Source organism: Branchiostoma floridae, chromosome 6 (genome assembly GCF_000003815.2).
Source record: "Branchiostoma floridae strain S238N-H82 chromosome 6, Bfl_VNyyK, whole genome shotgun sequence".
Classification (NCBI taxonomy): domain Eukaryota; kingdom Metazoa; phylum Chordata; class Leptocardii; order Amphioxiformes; family Branchiostomatidae; genus Branchiostoma; species Branchiostoma floridae.
The window spans coordinates 25540682-25563636 of NC_049984.1; the positions used below are offsets into that span (position 1 = coordinate 25540682).

General features: G+C 44.4%; 2 protein-coding genes across 2 annotated transcripts; one reads left to right on the plus strand and one right to left on the minus strand.

Moving 5' to 3' along the window:
- The first annotated feature begins 532 nt into the window (after positions 1–532).
- On the plus strand, positions 533–1864 carry LOC118418242 (uncharacterized protein F54H12.2-like). The gene has a single exon (XM_035824086.1). It carries the CDS (start codon positions 533–535, stop codon positions 1862–1864), a length of 1332 nt encoding a protein of 443 aa, XP_035679979.1.
- Positions 1865–4915: 3051 nt separating this feature from the next.
- On the minus strand, positions 4916–6247 carry LOC118418243 (uncharacterized protein F54H12.2-like). Its single transcript, XM_035824088.1, has one exon. The coding sequence runs from the start codon at positions 6245–6247 to the stop codon at positions 4916–4918; it is 1332 nt and encodes a 443-aa protein (XP_035679981.1).
- Between the last annotated feature and the right edge of the window lie 16708 nt (positions 6248–22955).

Consider the following 22955-nt stretch of genomic DNA (forward strand, 5'->3'; position numbering starts at 1 on the left):
ATGACCTCGGCGAACCCGTGCCATTTGTGCAAGGACGAGTGATCGTAACACTTCACTTCAGACAGAGGCGGTCTTCATACTTTTCCTAGATACAAGATGACTGGACAGAGAGGAGGACAGTTGCCGGTGTATTACGGACGGTCTATGCAGCGGGGGTACGGGTTGGGAGGAATTTTTCGCGGTTTACTTAGATCTGCCGTACCTCTACTTAAACGCGGGGCCAAAAGTGTGGGAAGACAGGCTCTACGAAGCGGTATAGATTTAGCTCAAGACGTCTTACATGGTCAAGGGGTAAAAAGCGCTGTCAAACGGAGAGCTGGTGAGTTTGGACAGCGTCTGATGTCTGGGCAGAAAAGAGCCAGAGTGCGTGCACCGCCTGCACCGGTGGGGCAGAACAATAGACGGGGAGCAGGTAGAGGAAAGAAGCCATTAAAACGTGGAACACGACCTGGTGCAGTCAGTCGAAAGAGAGCCACTGCACGGCGCGGACGTACCTCTCCTGATATCTTCGGCTAGTCACGATATAAACGACATGACTCACATTCACCCCCTGTCGTGTTCCTGCACCAAATCAGAATTGGATCTGTTTGAAGTACCACCAACCCAGACGAGCATAGTGAGTGGTAGATGGGTAGAGTATCATCCGGTAGCCAGTCTTGCTGAGTCTTCTCCGATAGAATTTGACATTCCTGGAGCAGGGGATGAATTTACGGACCTTTCCCAGACGAAATTGTACGTGAAGGCCAAGATCGTTCTCCCTAACGGTAATGACCTGCCGAACGACGCCAAGGTAGGCCCAGTAAACCTGTGGCTTCAATCGCTCTTCTCACAAGTCACGGTTACGGTCGCTGGCAAGGACATAACGGATTCCACTAATTGCTACCCATATCGTGCTTACCTGGAGACGCTGTTGAACTATGGTTCTGAAGCAAAGCAAACACAGCTGACCTCTGAACTTTTCTATCAAGACACGCCTGGACGACTCCATTTGGTCGACCCGTACCCAACAGATGAAGGCGCAGTAGCAAACGAAGGATTGGTGAAGCGTGCCAACCTGACCCGTAACAGTCACGAAGTGGACCTCATAGGACCGCTACACGTCGATCTGTTCCATCAAGACCGCTATTTGCTCAGCAAAGTCGACGTTAAAATCAAGCTGCATCGATCGAAACATCAATTCTGTCTGATGTCACCAGGAGATCAGTTCAAAGTTGTCATCAGTGAGGCTGCCGTCTTTCTGAGAAAAGTCAACCTGTTACCCACCTATCAGCTGTCCATCGAAAGTCAACTCAACAAGCAGACGGTCAAGTATCCTCTTAGGAGGGTTCAATTAAAACCGTTCACAATTCCGCGTGGTAACCATTCAGTGTCGAGCGACAATCTGTTCCTGGGACAGGTCCCCAAACGCGTGGCGATTGCTCTGGTGGACAACGCAGCCTTCCAGGGGTCTTTTGGTACCAACCCCTTCAACTTCCAGCACTTTAACTTGAACTACATCAGTCTCTGTGTCAATGGGCAGGAGGTGCCTCACAAAGCGCTGTCACCCAACTTTGCCGAGGGACAGTACATCAGATCCTACATGAACTTGTTCGGACCAACAGGCAAACAAGGACAAGACTGTGGGAACCAGATCGCGAGAAGTGACTATAGCCAGGGCTTCACGGTGTGGTGCTATGACCTCAGTCCTGACCTCTGCGGCCTCGGTGGGGATCATTTTAACATAATCAGACAGGGAAACCTTCGCCTGGAGCTGCACTTTGCACAGGCTTTGGATCAGACAGTGGTGGCGGTGGTCCTCGCTGAATTCGACAATCTCCTGGAGATTGACAGGCAGAGAAACGTCAGCTTTGACTACAGCAACTAGAGATGGACACCAAGCAGATCTACGCCGTCTTACGGAGCGACAAGAACACAGCACCTCACCTCCGTGGAGTCTTTGCTTCAGATCGGCTTCCGAGGCGTGTACCGGTCTACCCAAGCGCTTACGTCGTGAATACGGACCCTAGTAATAAACCCGGCCAGCATTGGCTGGCCATCTATTTCGACGGGGAAGGGCGAGGCGAATTCTTTGACTCTTATGGACGTTCACCAAGTGTGTATCCTTCCCCTATACTAAGGTTTTTGCGCAGAAATACACGCCTGCCATGGATTCACAACGAGCGCCAGATACAGGCTAGACTGTCGACAACTTGTGGTCATCATTGTCTTTTCTATCTCTTACACAGATGTCGAAATATTCCAATGAGTAACATAATCGACATGTTTAGCAGTAACTTAGACCTGAACGATGTATCCGTAGCACAGTTTATAGAGCATCATTTTGATATAGATGTTCCTGTGGTCGACATTGATCTAGTCATGCGACAGATAGCTAGAACCTTAGAAGACTTTGATCGAACTTGAGATGGATGTTTACGACTAACTTATGCATGGTTAATCATATAACTTTAGAACGATTGTAGTATTAACTTAAGAAAGTTGTGACGAATAAATCTTATGAAAAATGTATAATGGTCATGGACTCTTATTCTTCACACACACACACACACACACACACACACACACACACACACACACACACATACACATACACAAGGAAAAAATAATAGAAAGGAAAACAGAAACCATATGTAAATCTCTACAACCGTGTCCGAATCACGGCGAACTTTATTTATTTGTTAAAAGCTATTACGACCACGACATTTCAGAGAAGCTCCGTTTGGCAGACGAAGTAGTGCTCGAACGCCCAACTTTCTGCTTCTTCCCATGGAGTCTTTGAGCGACAACACGACGTCGTCTGGGTTGAGGTGTTGGGATGACGTCTTCGTACTCTTCGTCAGCAGAAAGATCCTCACCACGGGCAGCGCGACTCTTGTGACGTTGGATCACGGACAGCCGGGTCGGGTGCCTGATAGCGGCTTCCGGCGCATTGATGCGTGCCAGTCCCCTGGCAAAAGATTGCCAGCCGGTGGGATTGAACCCTTGCCTTCTTTGTATAGTGTCTCTAATCAAGTCGGACACATTTGAGCCTGGGACTACCTGTTTGTTGTAGAGTAACTGTCCCTGATCATTATATCCAATGATGTCACCACCTTTGTGTTTGATGACGTTGAGCATCTGTCGTGCGCGAGCTTTCATGGTCTTGGGGAAGGCTTCCAGTATGCTCTGATCTTCTTTACCACTGGATGCGAGGGTACTGGGAGATTTTTCATCCTTATTGGTGTCCGTAGTAACTGTGTTAGTGGCAGAAGTAGGTGACGCCGAGGACAACACCCTGACCGTGACTGGCTCTGTGCGACGCTTATCTCTGTACGTCAAATAACGCTGTAAGAGTTGTTGGTACAAGGTCGCTTTCTCATCATCTGGGAGATCGGGTCGTTCCATCACCGACTTCATCTCCTCGTCCAAGGTAACGGCGGTCTTGACCAGGGGAGACGTCTGTTCTTGTTGTTAAGCCTGAATCGTTGATAGTAATTCTTGTGGCACGAGTGCCATCTTTCTGCTGTGTTCCATGACGACAGAGCTGCGTTACTTCCGTCCACCTCCAAATAAGGAACTAATTGCAGAAATAATAGGACTGAGTAGAAGAGACAGGAACCCACCCTTCTGGATCAACGTCTGTCTTTTCTTGGTCAGGGGAACCTTCTTATCGCCAAGCTGGCGCAGAGTAGCTTTGTGCCGAGCCAGGCCTTTCTTCTGGGTCGGTGTGAGACGAACGTTGCCCTTCAAGACGTTGTGTGTACAGTCACAAATCGATTTCAAGAGATCGTTAGGGGCAGACGATAGAATGGCCTTTCGCAATTTGGGGTTGGCCTTGCTCAACACCCTGAGACAGTCAGCGTTGCGGTGTAACCTCTTCGACATCTTCGGCAAAATGAGACCTCGGTGTGAGTGATCGGAGGGTTTTATCACTTTCTCAGGTACACATGGGGTTGTGACGTCAACATGTTGGTTCTCACGCGCAGGTCCTGGGGCGTTTCGGGATGGAGGTCAAGGAAGAGATGTCCATAGGTCGTCTTATTCACGGCGTCTTCGTAACATTCGCGAAGAAATTTACTATGCCCTGGGTACATTTGTCGAGCTAACGTGGTGATCATGCTTTGATCCCTTGGCGATTTGAACAGGACGATGTAACTGGAGTTCAAAGAAATGGTTCTTAGGCCTTGGAAGAACAAATTCTGAACGAGAAAAATCACTGACAAGTCACGATGACGGCTGGCTCGGGTAAACAATTTCGTAACTCGTTGATCCGTGTCCTTGCATGACCATTATACATTTTTCATAAGATTTATTCGTCACAACTTTCTTAAGTTAATACTACAATCGTTCTAAAGTTATATGATTAACCATGCATAAGTTAGTCGTAAACATCCATCTCAAGTTCGATCAAAGTCTTCTAAGGTTCTAGCTATCTGTCGCATGACTAGATCAATGTCGACCACAGGAACATCTATATCAAAATGATGCTCTATAAACTGTGCTACGGATACATCGTTCAGGTCTAAGTTACTGCTAAACATGTCGATTATGTTACTCATTGGAATATTTCGACATCTGTGTAAGAGATAGAAAAGACAATGATGACCACAAGTTGTCGACAGTCTAGCCTGTATCTGGCGCTCGTTGTGAATCCATGGCAGGCGTGTATTTCTGCGCAAAAACCTTAGTATAGGGGAAGGATACACACTTGGTGAACGTCCATAAGAGTCAAAGAATTCGCCTCGCCCTTCCCCGTCGAAATAGATGGCCAGCCAATGCTGGCCGGGTTTATTACTAGGGTCCGTATTCACGACGTAAGCGCTTGGGTAGACCGGTACACGCCTCGGAAGCCGATCTGAAGCAAAGACTCCACGGAGGTGAGGTGCTGTGTTCTTGTCGCTCCGTAAGACGGCGTAGATCTGCTTGGTGTCCATCTCTAGTTGCTGTAGTCAAAGCTGACGTTTCTCTGCCTGTCAATCTCCAGGAGATTGTCGAATTCAGCGAGGACCACCGCCACCACTGTCTGATCCAAAGCCTGTGCAAAGTGCAGCTCCAGGCGAAGGTTTCCCTGTCTGATTATGTTAAAATGATCCCCACCGAGGCCGCAGAGGTCAGGACTGAGGTCATAGCACCACACCGTGAAGCCCTGGCTATAGTCACTTCTCGCGATCTGGTTCCCACAGTCTTGTCCTTGTTTGCCTGTTGGTCCGAACAAGTTCATGTAGGATCTGATGTACTGTCCCTCGGCAAAGTTGGGTGTCAGCGCTTTGTGAGGCACCTCCTGCCCATTGACACAGAGACTGATGTAGTTCAAGTTAAAGTGCTGGAAGTTGAAGGGGTTGGTACCAAAAGACCCCTGGAAGGCTGCGTTGTCCACCAGAGCAATCGCCACGCGTTTGGGGACCTGTCCCAGGAACAGATTGTCGCTCGACACTGAATGGTTACCACGCGGAATTGTGAACGGTTTTAATTGAACCCTCCTAAGAGGATACTTGACCGTCTGCTTGTTGAGTTGACTTTCGATGGACAGCTGATAGGTGGGTAACAGGTTGACTTTTCTCAGAAAGACGGCAGCCTCACTGATGACAACTTTGAACTGATCTCCTGGTGACATCAGACAGAATTGATGTTTCGATCGATGCAGCTTGATTTTAACGTCGACTTTGCTGAGCAAATAGCGGTCTTGATGGAACAGATCGACGTGTAGCGGTCCTATGAGGTCCACTTCGTGACTGTTACGGGTCAGGTTGGCACGCTTCACCAATCCTTCGTTTGCTACTGCGCCTTCATCTGTTGGGTACGGGTCGACCAAATGGAGTCGTCCAGGCGTGTCTTGATAGAAAAGTTCAGAGGTCAGCTGTGTTTGCTTTGCTTCAGAACCATAGTTCAACAGCGTCTCCAGGTAAGCACGATATGGGTAGCAATTAGTGGAATCCGTTATGTCCTTGCCAGCGACCGTAACCGTGACTTGTGAGAAGAGCGATTGAAGCCACAGGTTTACTGGGCCTACCTTGGCGTCGTTCGGCAGGTCATTACCGTTAGGGAGAACGATCTTGGCCTTCACGTACAATTTCGTCTGGGAAAGGTCCGTAAATTCATCCCCTGCTCCAGGAATGTCAAATTCTATCGGAGAAGACTCAGCAAGACTGGCTACCGGATGATACTCTACCCATCTACCACTCACTATGCTCGTCTGGGTTGGTGGTACTTCAAACAGATCCAATTCTGATTTGGTGCAGGAACACGACAGGGGGTGAATGTGAGTCATGTCGTTTATATCGTGACTAGCCGAAGATATCAGGAGAGGTACGTCCGCGCCGTGCAGTGGCTCTCTTTCGACTGACTGCACCAGGTCGTGTTCCACGTTTTAATGGCTTCTTTCCTCTACCTGCTCCCCGTCTATTGTTCTGCCCCACCGGTGCAGGCGGTGCACGCACTCTGGCTCTTTTCTGCCCAGACATCAGACGCTGTCCAAACTCACCAGCTCTCCGTTTGACAGCGCTTTTTACCCCTTGACCATGTAAGACGTCTTGAGCTAAATCTATACCGCTTCGTAGAGCCTGTCTTCCCACACTTTTGGCCCCGCGTTTAAGTAGAGGTACGGCAGATCTAAGTAAACCGCGAAAAATTCCTCCCAACCCGTACCCCCGCTGCATAGACCGTCCGTAATACACCGGCAACTGTCCTCCTCTCTGTCCAGTCATCTTGTATCTAGGAAAAGTATGAAGACCGCCTCTGTCTGAAGTGAAGTGTTACGATCACTCGTCCTTGCACAAATGGCACGGGTTCGCCGAGGTCATTCCTTATATCGATTTCAATCGTTTCGAATCGTTTCCTGGCCAGGGGTATGTAGTGCGGCGTCAGGATAGGGTGATCAACGATGTCTCCGTCTTGTCCCTCGATCTTGATAATTCTCAACAGGGGAACTTTCAGACCACCCACAAGACGATGCTGTGCGACATCCCCGTACACGTACAAGGAATGAAAGCCCAGGTTAGGGTCGGGTGGATGCTCCGCCTGTACCCAGCTACCATATATGGCATCCTTCGCTCCCCATCCCAGTTTTTCAGCCAATGCTCCCGTCAGATAAGTCTTTGTTGTCGTCGAATTTTGCGCCATGGGAGGCAGGACCATGGTCACTCTCTTCGTGATGCTGTCATAAGCAAACATGTCGTGTTGCTTGAAGAGGTCTGGGTAACGTATGGAGGCGGCTTCGTTCAGGCTTCTCAAGAGATGCAAAATATCCTTGTAGTACCCCACAGAGATTTTGACGATCTCGTATTCCCGACCACCTCCTTTGTCTTTTTCGTCCACCATGTAATATACTAACGTATTCTCGTCTTCCCTAACGTTCAGCCAACTGTGAGGATATTGTATCTCCACGAGACCAACCTCCCACTCTCCTGTAAGTTCTATTGGATGAGCCAGTTTAGTCCTGTAGTTGGTGACCGTGTTATCCGAAAAGACATCCACACTTCCATCGCTAGGGAGAGTGATGTAAAATGAATTGGCCATGGCGAGATGCGTCTATGCAATGCCAGATGTGCAGGATGTGCACCTGTATTTATCATATGGGCACCATGTCCTCTTCTCTCACCCAGCTATTAAATTTGTTTGGGTATCCTTGCCATTTCACAAGGAACTCCTTCTTTTTGCCTCGCCTTCTCGTGTCCAGGATGTCCTCTACTTGATAGATGTCGTCGTCTTTTTTCATAACTCTCTGCAACTCCTTTTCGTAAAACGTCCCCTGTAATTCCTCTCCGTCATAATCTTTTACACGATAGACGGGTGGTTGACGTGGTATTCTTGCACAAACGGTGAAAACCTCGGTCGTCCAATTGGCTGTGTATCCCTTTTCCATTTTCATCTTTGCTTTACTAATTCGAACTACGTCTCCTACTTTAAATTTAAACGATGGTTTTTTCTTGGTTTTCTTCCACGACAGTTCACGTCCATACAACGTGCTCCACACGAGTCGTTGATTTTCTTTGGTCACCTCTACAGGTGCCTTTTTGATACTTCTGTGTGTTGAGTGATTGTAGGCCTCCAAAAGTTCATCCAACACATCGATATATCGATATGTGTTGTTTGCGGTGAAAAATTTCCACATTCGAGTTTTCAGAGTACGATTGAATCTTTCTACCACACTTGCTTTCGTCTCGGCATTAAACGTTGTAAAGAATTCAATTTCTTCGTTTTTCAAGAGGGTTTGGAAGTGTCGATTTAGAAATTCTGTGCCTTGATCTGTTTGCAATCGCCACGGTTTTCTGCCATCTTTCAAAATGAATCGAAAGGCTTCAACCAATGTGACACCTTTCTTGTCCGTGAGAGGGACGGCCCAAGCAAACTTTGATAGCACGTCAATACATGTTAGAATGTAACGATAACCATCGTTATGCTTAGCCAGTGAAGACATATCTGCAAGGTCGGCTTGCCATTGTTCGTCTATCGATTGAACTTGAACACGGTTCCTCTTAAACCGTCGACGTATCGGTTTATGTAAAGTGTAGGTGTCTTGAGAATGCAGCCAGTCCTTCACTTGTTGTCTCTTGATTCCGTGTCGTTTCACAGCTCGATGAAGTTTGTCAACACTTCCAAATCCTGCTGGATTCCTGGGATCATAGTAGATGTCACGGAAGATGCTATCAATGGGTTTTCGGTCGTTGATGTCGCTGCGTCTTTTTGTTTTGCTAAACCTTTCTTTACCCTTGGTGGAAACCATCCCAGTCCCTCAAAGAAGACAAAGAGTCGTCCCCCAACACACATGCAGGCACAGTGAATTCGTTCCACTGCCCTGCACAGGACTTCCCTCAGTGGATAGACGTTTGACAGACACCCCATGAGTAATGCGTCTCGTAGCAGTGTCACTTTCAAACTGTCGATTCGCGAGGTGTAGTGGTGCCTTTTATACGCGAACGTTCGAGTCTCTTGATGACGTCAGCGCTCATCTCATAACATTTCTGACAAAGGCAGTGAACAAACCAACTAGGTAGTCGCCGTCTACACCAAAGACACTGCTCTCCATTTGCAGCACAAAGGTAGTCAGGTTTTAGACATAGCGTACAGCGTTCACATTTTTCAATGTGTAAAGGACACAGCACTCGGCATTGTGTGATGCACCTGTTACAATACCTTACTACGCAAGAGCAAGACTCCACGACCTTCTTACTCGCCATGGTTATCAAACTAACTTAGCTATCCGTTACCAACACACTCTTTTATACTCATTTATACATTATACTAATCATTCGTCAAAGTCATTGTACCCATTCATCCTCATCCTCATCCTCATCATTCTAAAGACTGATACAGACACATTTTCAATCCCTTTCTCTCCTGTGTACATATCACAGGCAACTTTATTGATGACATCACCTCCTGTGTTTATGTCACAGGTAACATCTACTTTGAGACAGGTTTACCTACACTGGTATTCCTTCAATTACTTCCCAGGCCAGTGGAGATTTCCCGTTTGCCACAGCCCCCATGATCCAATCTACGGTTGACTTCCTAGCCTCCAGCGCCTCCCACTGCTGTAGTGATAGGGTGATGCCCTTCTCAGTACGGTACAGGTTGGTGCTGTTGTTGTTGTTGTAGCCACCTCCTCCTCCTCCGGAGGAATACTGGTACAGACCCACAGACGGTTTGCCGTTGGCATTTTCCACGACTGCGTACCGCAGACTCCCCAGAGGGAACATCCGAGGTTTCTGGGTTGCTGCTTGAGGCAGTGATGGAAAGGTGCAGTCAATTATGGCACCGTAGATCGGTGATTCCTTCAGTTTGTTCCACTGGTCTGGTGTCATACTCAGGCCTCTTTTCCCTGGCTTTAGGGTAGTAGGATCATCCTTCGTGGTGTAGAACTGACGAACTGATATCAGAGGGCGACTGTTGAATACTGTACACGAAATGAAGACATTGTCGTGTATGGGCAGCCTCACTTCCTCACAGTTCGGTGACATGAAATTTGCATATCATGAATAAATTTGTATCTCATGAATAAATTTGCATCTCATGAATACATTTGCATCTCATAAATACATTTGCATCTCATGAATACATTTGCATCTCATGAATACATTTGCATCTCATGAATACATTTGCATCTCATTTGCATGAATTCGTCTGGTTCACCCTTATTACTACTAACACTCACGGTTAAACCTAATTTCAGTGAATTTTGATTTGGAAGTCATTGATGCCTAATACCTTTAGAAATTGGTAATTGGTGGGGCAAACCTAATAAATTTAATGATGATAAAGTTTCTTAAAAAGACCTGCCAATGCTACTGTTTACTACAATGTATCTTCAGCGGTACAGTGACTGTATACGATTTGTATCATTGGCTATGCTCTGTACGTCTATAGCAGCATGTACCTTATTCAGGCAATGTGCTGTAGCTCCAGTAACATGGGTTCCCAGCTGGGATACGTCTTAAAAGAGTCCACTAACTTGACAAAATAGGATAGCAAAAATCTTTATTCAATGAAATGGGGGCTAAATCTGTCATTATCTTTTCTATTGAATTATATGTTTACCATAACAAAGAAGTATTTTATATGGAAAAGACCGCAAAGTGAATGTTAAGCGCACGAACAGATACTGAATTTCTCCAGCAGTAACCTGTAAATCGCTGTCTCCTTTGTTGTATTGTTTCAGCGATTTGCAGTATACAGCTCACGGTTAAATTTTAGAACATCAACCAACAGAAAAATAACATATTTACACTTGCATTCCCTGTAGTGGTTATCCATCTAAGTACAGCGTTTTGCCGAGCCCAGTTCGACTTAACTTGCAGATAGCAGAGCGCTGAGTGGAAAGATATTTCTAGTTGTCTCCGTCGTTCCTCATCCAGCGCTGCTTGAGAAACTTGCCGTGCTTGTTGAGCAACCGGAATGTACAGAACCTGCTGATACATATGTTGTTACCGCTGCTGTACTTAGATGCTCCAGACCTGAGATCTGAACTTGAAGAAGTTTTATGTGGAAAATGGATCTTGTCCTGGCCCTGGGTTCACTTCCACATCCCCAGCCATCAACAGCAGGAGAACAACAATGATGTGACTACAGTAGCACATTTTGTACTGACCTCAAACAAAAAAAAAGACTGGATGGGAAGGGGATTACTGCAAACTCTTTTATATATTGAACACAGCTGCAGCGTAATGGCAGTCGGGGTGGTCGCGGTTCAGCTGCGATCCTTCCTGTATAGCGTACAGATCTGTCTTCAATGTTAAAGGTGTACTTCTTTTTTCCCGGCCGAGTTATCGACATTTGGAAGTGTTTCAAACAAGAATTTGTTTCTAGACATGACACCTTCCCATTTTTTTTCTTGCCTGCTAATTGTTTGACTCACCTGTTTGTGCCACAGCTATTCTACAGCCCTTTATGCCTCCATGGGACTCCATTGCTTCTGGTTCTAATTTACATATCGTCTTATGTGAGCAATCATTAATGCTAATTTGCAACTTCAATGGTGGGAATTTCATGGCCCAGTCCAGAGCCGATTGCTTATCTAGCTGCTGCAAAGCAGACTGTTTGGCATGCGCGATATGACCGCTCCCTGGTGCTGTCTATTGTCTCCTTAGTACTAGACCACGAAATTGTGCCATTTTCCATAGTATACAAAACAGAAGCATGCGTCTCGCGAAGAATGCTCCAGTCATAATACGCAGCGTCAAACTTCAGATCAGATAGGTGTTCAAGCCTGATCCGGTGTTTTGTCTCTAAGAGATGCTTGACATAACCGTGTACTAACATCGACGTTGATATATTATCATATTCGACAAAGACTGGGGGCTAGGCCCGGGTTGTCGTAAATTAATAAAATGACACCAGCTAGTAACATGTTTGTAACATGATCCTGGTTAAATGCTCGTAGCTTATGGAACTTCAGCTGTAGATGGTTAAGATGGCTGTTCAAAAGTAAATCATACTCTGCTCTTATGTTCCGCGGTAAGGTGGTCCTCCTTCTCCATCATCTGTTGCCTTGCCCTCTTCAATGAGGACAAATGCAGTGCAGTGATCACCACATCTGTCTTCAATCTTTACATGGGTCATGTAGTCTGTTTTCAAGTAGCGTTTACATTCCTTCAGCTTGTGCTTGACAGTCTTCGCCCAGTCTACTGAAGCACCATTCTGAACAAGGGAATCTACAACACAAGCTGCACAGTGTATCAAATGCCCCGGCTTCTTTAGTAGAAATGTAGTCAAGACCCTGCAATGACTTCTCTTGTCGTGCAGCACATGTCTCCATGATGTTGAAGAGGATTCTGCCGGGCGGAGATTGGAAGTTGGCGCTGGAGATGGCATGCGAAGAAGTCGATTCTCAGTCTTATGGTCTCAGAACATAGTATTTATCTGCGACCCCGTCCCCCAAAGTAGTTCGGGTATAAAATAGCGCCTCACAGTACTTGCAAAGGCCGTAGTTATTCTTCCGTGCACAACAGCGAGGTGGAAACTGTCGTGAATAGTAGAGGAATACATCAGGCTTGAGACTGCATAAGTTGGATTACGATGTTTCTTCGGCCGGCGTAATTTGCGCCTTAATACTGTAAATGGGTGGCTCTCCTCCTGGTTTAGTCTTTCGTAGAGTGTAGCGCCTCATCTTGAATTTCATAGTCTTCTGTCTCTTCTGATGGTACTCCTCTTCTCTGTCAGTAGCGTCCAACGTTGCTGTCCTGGAACTCCCTTTGGGGTGAGACGCAGTCAGCTCTGCGTATGGCCAAACCCGACCCGACGGAGTCCATTCAACCTCTGACATGACAATAAATGTGTATGGCCTGCACTGCACTGGCCATTTACGTGATTCATTATCAGGGGCAGGATCAACAAGGGAGAAACTCTTACACACTAAGGTAAGGTCTGCCTAGAGCAATGTCACCAGACTTCTTCCGCCAAACCAGCCGCATGTAAACAGCCTTTACACAATTACAGTTTTTCCTCCAGGTTACGGCCTTAGGCTCAGCCTTTAATGTTCGACTATGAAAGGCCTCGCACTTGTTTGTTGGCATCATTTTTCGTTGTATTGACACCGTTTTTGCTGCAAATCTTTAGTCCACCAAGTTTTGCAGGGCGTGTCGACTTCACGTAGGTCCGCGTTGGTGCCGTCGAAAATCTTAGAATCATTGTCCAACGAGAATGCCCACTGTGATTTGCTTGGTCGTCTTGCCTCTACTATTGCCTAACTGAAGGTGTTTGTCGATAGTCCGGGTACAGCCTTCGTGAGAGCCGCCTCGCGATGGCAGGCCTTGCTCCTCGCGCTTGTCGCACTCTACACAATGCTGGTTATTTGTGCTTAGGGCTAACATCATCTTCTTGTGCGTGTCCTCAAGCATAGGGCATTCAGCTTGCGTCCCTGGCTGTCCTCTGGACTTTCCCTTTGGTGGAGTGTCGTATCCAACGTCCATCTCAACTGCCACTGTGGCGCTTTCCTTCAGTCTCTTCTCGATACGGAGATACTTGACCTCCGCCAAGGTGCCACGGGTCTTCTCCATCTGCTCCTGGTTCAGTTTCTCGTACGTCTCACTCGCCACGTTCATCTTTTTCTGTAGTGTTGTGCGGCTCGGGTCTGGAATGTCAAGGGAAGCCATTATAGGCTTTATACGGCCCGGGTCTTGAATGTTCATTGAAGCCATTATGGGTTTTATGGCACTGACACCATATCAATCTTTGGCACTCGGAGTGACGGCCTGAATGTTGGTTTTGACGGGAAGTGGGCCACATGCGCCCGCCCGACGGCTGTCAGCCCGGCTGGCGTGGTCTTGTAACCGCAGGCTTCGCAGACAAGCGCCTCCTTACACCCGAACCCTATCTTCTTTTCCAGTTTATTGGAAAACCTACTCTGCAAACCCTTTTGCCGGTTGTATTGCGATGCACTGCGTTAAACAGATTCACCATTAGTCCAACTGTTTCTGATGTATGCCCTCCGCTCTCTGTAGGACTTCACTTTGGTGATGCGGAGACGTGGGATGATGACATGATCTGAACATTCTCATTGAACCAGGTCTTAGTGAGACACATCGCAGAAATGTTGTTGGTTTTCAAGTTCAGAGATTTTCTGGTGACCAGTCACAGTAAATGGATTTAAGCTTCTCCAACATTCGTAGTTCCTATGGTAAACATGATGGATATAGTAACATTAAGTATCACATGTGAAAACATATTGCAGGCACTAGTAGATTATGAAGTTACAAATCGGTAGGTCTAGGACCGGACTGACCTTAACCTTGACAACAACTTGCCACATAGGAGGGGACAACGGATACGTTTCTCTTGCAAAGGAAACGCATGTGGTAGGCCAGCTGCCCCCTCTCCACGATGTCCTGGCACTCATGACAGGGCTCAGGAACCCTTGTACAGTTACCAAGGTGGGCCACCAGGTCACCTCTCAACATTCTGTGGGCGCAATGGTCACAGTTCACCTGACAGATAAAAATTACATAGATAAAAGATGTATTAATGAAAGACAAATCTAGCCTTCAGACGATTACAATTAAATGGCTGATTAAGCTGTTCACAATCTGCGAAATCTAGTGAGAACAGGGCATAAAGAAAAGAATCCGTATACGTTATAAGTACCATACTGATGACCCACTAAACCCTGAGCCACAACAGCAGTGTTGACTGCTACATGATTGATAAGTTACAGAACCTCACGAGTTTGTCTCTACGATTGCAAATTAGGCACTACAGTTGCATGTAACTAATTGTTGCAATTTTTTTTAATTGAACTTCCAAGCTGGACATTAGGGCTTTAAGTTTTAAGGAGCACTTTAGTCAAGAAGGGGTTATTGTTTTCCTACAGATGATAATTCCAAACCTTATAATATAAATGACTGCATCTATATAAGGAACACATGGCAATGGGGTTGGTTGAAAGACCAGTCCAGTTTCTGTGTGTGGTTGCAGGTCCGCCTGGCAGAAAGTGGCATTTGCAGTATAATACACCGTATCAGAATTCAAAAGAGAATGAGATGTGAATGCCTATTACCTGTTTCAAAGGGCAGTTGTATTCGTGCATGGCATAGGAGTCAAAGGGTCCCACCCAGTCGCAGCAGTGGAAGTCAACTGTGGTGAAACAATATCATCCATCGCATTAGACTTCATACAATAACTAGTGTTCCTTCGTAATGATTAACTTAGGAAGTATAATGGTCGACCATCTTAATGAATTGCAAGTATATAGTGTAGGTTCATAAAATGGGAGAAATGTAAAACATTATAAACATAAACATGGATATTATGACAGATGTCTGGCTATTGGTAGGCCTGTGCAAGGTAATTATATAATAGAGATAACCTCCTTGGCCTGGAGGTCCAAGAGACACAATACTGTTCAGTGCAGAGAAAGGGGACTTTTTGAAACTGTTCAAATCAGCAATTTGCTCATAAATATATTATGTGAAGGAAACTGGCATAACTGCTGTTCTATACTAATACATACATGAAAAAAATATTCTGGGTATTAGACCAGTCTATTGTTAAACCAGTCTACTCGACAGCAAGTAGGAAAAGGACTTGCATGACAAGGGAAACTTGAAATATTCTATATAGAGATTGGTATTTTGTAGTGATCATGTAGCGAAATTGCGGAATATTATGCGCGATGATTTTGCATCAAAACTTTAACGGTGAGCGCGCCGTTCCTGACATCCGTATATTCCGTCAGTTTGTCTTGCGGGATGAACGCTCCGTCCTGCATCTGAACACTGTCATCTATGATGACTGCGTGATCGTTGGCACGGTCCTTTCCCAGCAATAAAAACCCATCGAATAGAATAATGTTCTTTATTATACTCTATTCATGACTTTAAGATGAGCCCAAAATTTCAGATCTATAGAGCAAAATAGATTTAACACAAGTGTCGACGAGTTTATTTTTAACTGGTAATGGTGCGCCTACTTTGTCTAATGATTGTATAATTCCAAATAAAGGTTTGAACCACTTTCTGTATAAATATTTGTTGCGAGCTGAGGATATAAGCCATCGAACGTGTGCAAAACATAAGTTTTCCATCTTTTTCTGTCTTCGGCCAAAGTTTCTAGCTGGTGTACTGTTTGTCCCGACCATTCTTTCAGGTCGCTCGTCCAAGTCCGTCGAGGGCGTCCCCTAGGTCTTACACCCTCCGCCCTGCCTTGCAGTATAGTGTAAGTCAGAGTTGCTCTCGTAGTATGGCCAAACCATTGTAACTTCTTCTTTTTCACAAGCGAAAGGAAACTGGGACACGGGCCTACAAGGGCATTAACACGCTGCATGACTAATCTGTTTGTGGTGTGCAATGACCAGTGGACCCGAAGAAGTCTTCGGTAGCAGTTCAATATGCATTAATCCGTTTCACAATCTCAGCGTTTAAAGTCCATGCCTCAGCTCTATTACACCTGCTTACACTTCAGTAGCAGCTTGGACTTTGGTCGTGGAACCAAAGCACTTCGCAGCTAGGCTGTAGAAAAGGTTGGGGTCTGATTTATAGCGACTACCTCCCCTGCTAGTGATTCAAACTCATCTGCTTTTACATGCCCCTCCCTCCTCGCCACCGAAGCCAAATTATCGATAAGTGCCATTGCATGGTCTGATACGAATAAAGAGCGGCGGTGGAAAGAACAGTAGAGGGATATCTCTTTCAAAAGTCCCTCTGTGGAGGACGGTCTGTTTCTCAGATCTTGAACCTGTCTCTGGAGATCAGCTAACTCCAACTTCAAACCTTTCTTGCATCAATTTGGGCCGTGATATTGGTGAATGGTAGCTGTAATGTTTGTTGAAAGGAGGTAGCGTTTGTCATTGCTGTTTCGTGGTATGTACAATTAGTCTCGTGCTCCTTGGATTCCTCGGTGCTTTTGTGCCAATCTCTCAAGGATTTGGTGACAAATTTGCCCTTTGATGTATCGACAGCAAAAAGCACACATGACATACAGAAAATCCCGTCCACTTAGCTGTATATCATCCATGGTTGTATATGTGGACCCTATTCCGGTGGAGGTGCCAAGTGTAAAATTAACTTTTCCCAACAAAGATGAATGCATTTTGCTTTTCATGCGTGCCAATGAGATATCCATTATCTATCAGCTTTCGTGAACATTTCTGATGAGTTTCTTATCCATAGAGAGAAACTACATCAGCCTTGCAGCAATGGTTTACTTGCATCAGTCGGTGGCATGTAGAAGGTCCAGTACTCCCAGTTCAGCTCATTTTGGGGCAAATAGAATGTCAAGAATCGCCTGGAAGATCAAAGAAGTCTAGTAAACTACAAATATAGGGAAAGTGTGCTTCACATCACAGAACACAAAATAGTTTTGCCTGAAGCAGATGGTTGTACTCAGAGGATATAGAGGAGTTATAATCATAATGATAGAACCTAGGATAACTGCACCTTTTCAAACTGAATTGCAATAACTTATATACTACATTTGTACATGTAGGTCAATTCCATAGCCAAGGACAAGTTATGACCTACGTACCTACTGCAGAACCTATGGATTGTACATTTTTCCCACCGTGCATTCGAGTATTTGTGTTAGTAGGCTAGGCAAAAGTCAGAGCTACAGAGTATTCATATTAGATCACAAGATATTACCTAACATGCTAAGACGAATAAAGCATAAGGAAGATATGTGATTGTCACAGTGCAATTAGCTAATTTCGCACTCAAGTAAAAGAAAAGTGGAAATGTAGAAAATAAGGCAGGCGAGACTTTGCGCGGTAAGCTGATTGACACAGTGAGAGCTGAAGAACCCACTTATTTTTCAAATAGCAATCCAGCACATTAAATAAGAAAACAAAAAAGTACTTGCATGACAAGGGAAGCATCAGATATTTATCTAGAGATTAGTATTTTGTAGTGATCACGTAGCGAAATTGCGGAGGACTAAGCGCGTGCAGGCACCTTTTGCATTAAAACTTTAACGATGAGCGCGCCGTCCCTGACATCCGTGTATTCCGTCAGTTTGTCTTGCGGGATGAACACTCCATACTTGTTGTTCTCCTGTATCTGAACAGTGTCATCTATGATGACTGCGTGGTCGTCGGCTGGGTCCTTTGCTTGCAATAAAAACCTGTCGAATAAATAAATGTTCTTTATTATACTCTATTCATGACTTGCTGACCGGGGATCGCTACAACACTAAAGCATATGGTTATCATTCATAATGGTTTATTTCTTATCCAACTGCACGATACAGGTGGCAGGGTCAGTAAGACCCTGAATTGTGCTGCCGTGTTACATTTAAAAAAGATAAAGGAACAATTACATGTAGTCTATCAAAAATTTGTATTGTGTGGTAACATTAAATAGAAATAGGGGCTAACGCATCAATTATAGCATCGTCAGAAAGTGATTTTATGCCAACTGGTAAATATTTCCTCCTCAACTTTTGATACCCGTTTAGACATTGACGCCTGCAACTGTTTGATCTCCGGGGCATTTCGTTTTCTCTGCCTTTCCATGGATTTTCCATGGATGTACATATGCTTGGGGATAAGCCTTTGTTGCGCAGCCCTGACTGTATATGTCGACCTTATGAATAACAAGATATTACCTAACATACCAAGACGAATCAAGCCTAAGATATGATTGTCACAGTGCAATTAGCTAATTTCTCCCTCTAGTAAAAAAAATGGGAATGCAGAAAATAAGGCAGGCGAAACTTTGAACTTTCCAGCGCTGTAAGCTGATTGATGCCAGTGAGATCTTTAAAACGAATCCATTACAAGAACGTCTTTTTCAAATAGTAATCATGCATATTACATAAGAAAAATTACTTGCATGACAAGGGAAACATGAAATATTTCATCTAGAGATTGATATTTTTTAGCTATCACATAGCGTAATTGCTGGGTACTAATTGCGCATGTAGACACCTTTTGCATTATTTATTTTATCAATTTATTTATTGCACTTTCAATTAAAATGGAGGGGAGACAAAACAGGTGACATGCCACCTCTGCAAGTTGTCTCCCAGAAACAAACAAAATATACATTCAAGTAAATAATAAGACTAAAAAATAGTATATATAGTGATAATCGGAAACAAAATATAACTTTAAGTTATATACAAAATGCACAATGAATAAATACAAAATGAAACGATTAACGTGCTCTTGTCGCGAAGCACGTCGAACAGGAGCATAACGAGGTCCAGGTACATGGGGAGTCTGTATCATAGAGCTGTGTGAATCAGTTGTGTAGGTGTTTCAACAACTGTCGTTTGAAGGTGGATGAAAACTGTAACGGTGACCGCTTCGCCCCTGACATCAGTATATTCCGTCAGTTTGTCTTGCGGGATGAACACTTGTTGTTTTCCTGCATCTGAAGTGTCATCTATGATGACTGCGTGGTCGTCGGCTCGGTCCTTCGCTTGCAATAAAAATCTGTCGAATAAATTTATGTTCCTTATTATACTTATTCATGACATGCTAGCCCGGTGGCTGCCATAACACTTAAGCATATGGTTATTACATGTAGTCTATCAAAATTTATATTGCATGGTAATAATGCTAGCGGGTAAATAAAAATAGGGGCTAACGCATCAATGATACTAGTAGCCACGCCAGAAAGTGATTTTAATTGCTGGGCGCTATGTGCGTGCGGACACACTTTGCATTAAAACTGTAATGGTGAGCCCCTATATTCCGTCAGTTTGTCTTGCGGAATGAACACTCCATACTTGTTGTTTTCCTGCATCTGAACAGTGCCATCGATGATGACTGCGTGGATGCCGGCTCGGTCCTCAGTTTGCAATAAAAAACCTGTCGAATAAATAAATGTTTCTTATTATACTCCATTCATGACATGCTGACCCTTGGGCCGCTACAACACTAAAGCATATAGTTATTGCATGTAGTCTATCAAAATTCGTATTGTGAGCGGGTATATAAATAAAGGGGCTAACTCATCAATAGCCACATCAGAAAGTGATTTTTTGCCAACCCGTACTTTTTTCCTATGGCTATCTAAACAGCCTTCATTGGCGAATGTTTTGAGCAGTAGAGAAATGCTCTGAACACAAGGCACAGATACATGTGCCATCACATCGTCTCTCTCTGTAGTGCCACCTGCCATGTGGCATCGAAGACGCATTTGACAGGTGCTGACACGAACGATGTCTTATTGGCGGCGAGTTCGACAGTCAGATGCGGGATGGTGTATGCTGCCCGACGCTATATGTCATCATACACCAGTGATGCGTCCGATTGCGGAAACATAAAACAACAACATTATTTCATACAGCAAGTAGCATACCTAGGTACCTGTTACTTACAAAGTTATTTTCCTAAACAGTTGCCATGACAACGGCCTTTTTTCAAACTGCAGGCCTCAACAAGCTGTTCCAACTTTTTAATGTATGGCGCTTTTCGACAAAGTGTGATATTCTGTGTGTCCAAACCAAAACTATCACATATCATTTGTACCAAAGGCAGCAGTTTGAAAAAAAATAAGTTGGCCAGTGTGCAAGTTTCCAGAAACCATTCTCTCTTTCCTCTTTAGATTGTGATGTCTTAAGATGGTACCGAGAGGCTGAAGTGTTATTGCTGTGACATTCCAGCATGATCAAAATGACTTCCTCCAAGTACCTCTCCGGAGCTCCATTTCAACTTTTTACACGCGTTAAGAAATTGACTCCTGCAGCTTTTTGATCTCCTGAGCATTTCGTTTTCTCTGCTTTTCCATGCATTTTCTTGCCTTTGCGTGAGCCTTCTTTTAATACAGCAGCATTGGCATGGTTCAGCTCAAAGTGGAGCTCCCCCGAACCTACTACGCTCTGCAAATCCTCTTTGTGTCTTAGTTTCCTCTTGTATCTTTCAACAGATGATGTCAGTTTCCTTACACGTTCTTTCAATTCAGATTTGCCCGGGGATGCATTGATCGACTTGGCATTTCTCAGAATGATTCTTTTGGGGTCACTGATTGATGACATGGTTTCCTTATAGGATCATTTCCTTCTTTCACTGAGTTCCTTTTTTACCATTTCGCACAACCCTTCCCTTAAAAACCGAGCAATTTTAGTTTTATGTAAAGTCTTTCTTTTGGTGTCTGAGGGCTGGTGTGTCCTTCAACCTGCCACCACTGCAGCCTGACTGGTCTCAATGTCTCTGACGGCAGCATGTGTATGATGCCCAGCATTTAGTGCCTGGGGGAATCCAAATTTACCTGACACAAAACAGCGTCTCCCTGCAGACTCTCAGCTGGCACGTTCTGTGAGATATTCTAAAGAGATATTTGATGGCGTTTAGAGAGGCTTCCAGTTTGATAGATTACCTCCCTAATTCAGCGCATACAGCAAGGTAAGATGCAGTTTTCGGAACATTAAGTGAGTGTTTACAAAACTTCAAGTGTACTGTTTCAATAGGACAAAATTTGGGACTTTGAAATGAGCCCCAAATTTCAGATCCATAGAGGTTTAACACAAGTGTCAAAGAGTTTGTATTTAACTGGTAATGGTGCGTCTGCATTTTCTAATAATTGTCTAATTCCTAATAAAGCTTTCAATCCCTTGCTGTATAAGTATTTGCTCTTGTCTTTAAATGTGCCAGCTGAGGATACAACAATACCTAGATAACAATAAGATGCTGCTATTTCTAAATCATTAAAGGACGGCAGGAGCTGTCGATTTAGTTTGAAGGGGTCCTTGGTTGTTTTTGTGATGTTCCCTGTAGTGTCATATATCCAGGCACTCAGGCCGTAGCCAAATAGCAAAGATGCCCAAACCATCCTTTACAAGGCCGACACCTCCAGATTACACTTAAAAACAACAATAATGATAATAATGTTTATTTGCAAAATCATGCCCGAGGGCTAATTGCATATACAGTCTCAAGAACTAGGAGAAGTAAATAGAATAATACATAAAACTAGTGTCTAATCAACTACATGATACTATGGATACTATTGTCGGGTTTGACTTCTTCTTTGAAGGCAGTGGTTAATGAACTGTCCCACGTTCTGTATGATGGTTGGATTTTGTGTTTTTAGTAGAAATATAGTCTTTTGGTGATCACTTAGGTGGTAAAAGCTTGGTGCAATAGCGACAACTGTTTGAAAAAATGTGTTTCTTTCGGTTTCATAGTGGGTACACTGACTGATAAAATGTTTCATAGTGGGTACACTGACTGATAAAATGTGTTTCATTTTCCACTGCATTCATTGGGCAATATGTACACAATCTCTCGTGGACAGGGAGCTGTTTATAGCGGCCCCTTTTTATCTCTAACGGATGTGCGCTATTTCTTATCTTACATATGGCTGATCTTTCATGAAACTCTTTATGATATAGATAATTTTCCATCGCGTATTCGGATTTAACACTTTTGTAAAATCGTAGCTTACCGTTGTCTAGGGACAGTTGATGAGAAAACGTTTGAACATACATATCAGTAAGTCTTCTCTTTAACAATGTACATATGTTCTTATTGTCTAATTTAGGGTAGATGGTGTTCCATAAGAAAGAATAGCCGGTATTATCTACTATTTCTTTAACATGGTGCAGCCAATTTTTCTTGTAACTATTTCCCATATTGTATTCTTGACAGAGTTGTGCATCCACCTGTAAGGGGTGTGTGGAACTGTCCAGTGTCTTAGCCAGTATTTTATTACACGTACGGATATATCTATATCTGTTGTGAACATCCCAAGCTCTGCTCTACATGCTTGATTACATGAATTCCTGCGCACACCAAGGATGTTTTTACAAAAACGGTTCTGGGTTGTTTCAATGGGTAATTTGTCATTTGAGAAATATTTGCCCCAGATCTCACAGGCATACAACAGTATAGACTTGATACAAGTATCATAAATTTTAAGTAGGGCCTTTGGGGACAGTGATGTGCGAATGAGGGGTTTAATGCTAAAGGCGGCTTTGCGTGCCTTTAAAGACAAATGCTTTTTGGCTAATGAGTAACTTCCTGACAAGGACAAAATCAAGCCTAGGTAAGTGTATGAGTTAGTGATTTGGATACTCTCTACGCCAAGGGAAAATTTGATGTT

Bases quoted from the DNA above. Each gene is read 5' to 3' on its own strand.
- LOC118418243 (XM_035824088.1), bottom strand. From the start codon at position 6,247: ATGACTCACATTCACCCCCTGTCGTGTTCCTGCACCAAATCAGAATTG.
- LOC118418242 (XM_035824086.1), top strand. From the start codon at position 533: ATGACTCACATTCACCCCCTGTCGTGTTCCTGCACCAAATCAGAATTG.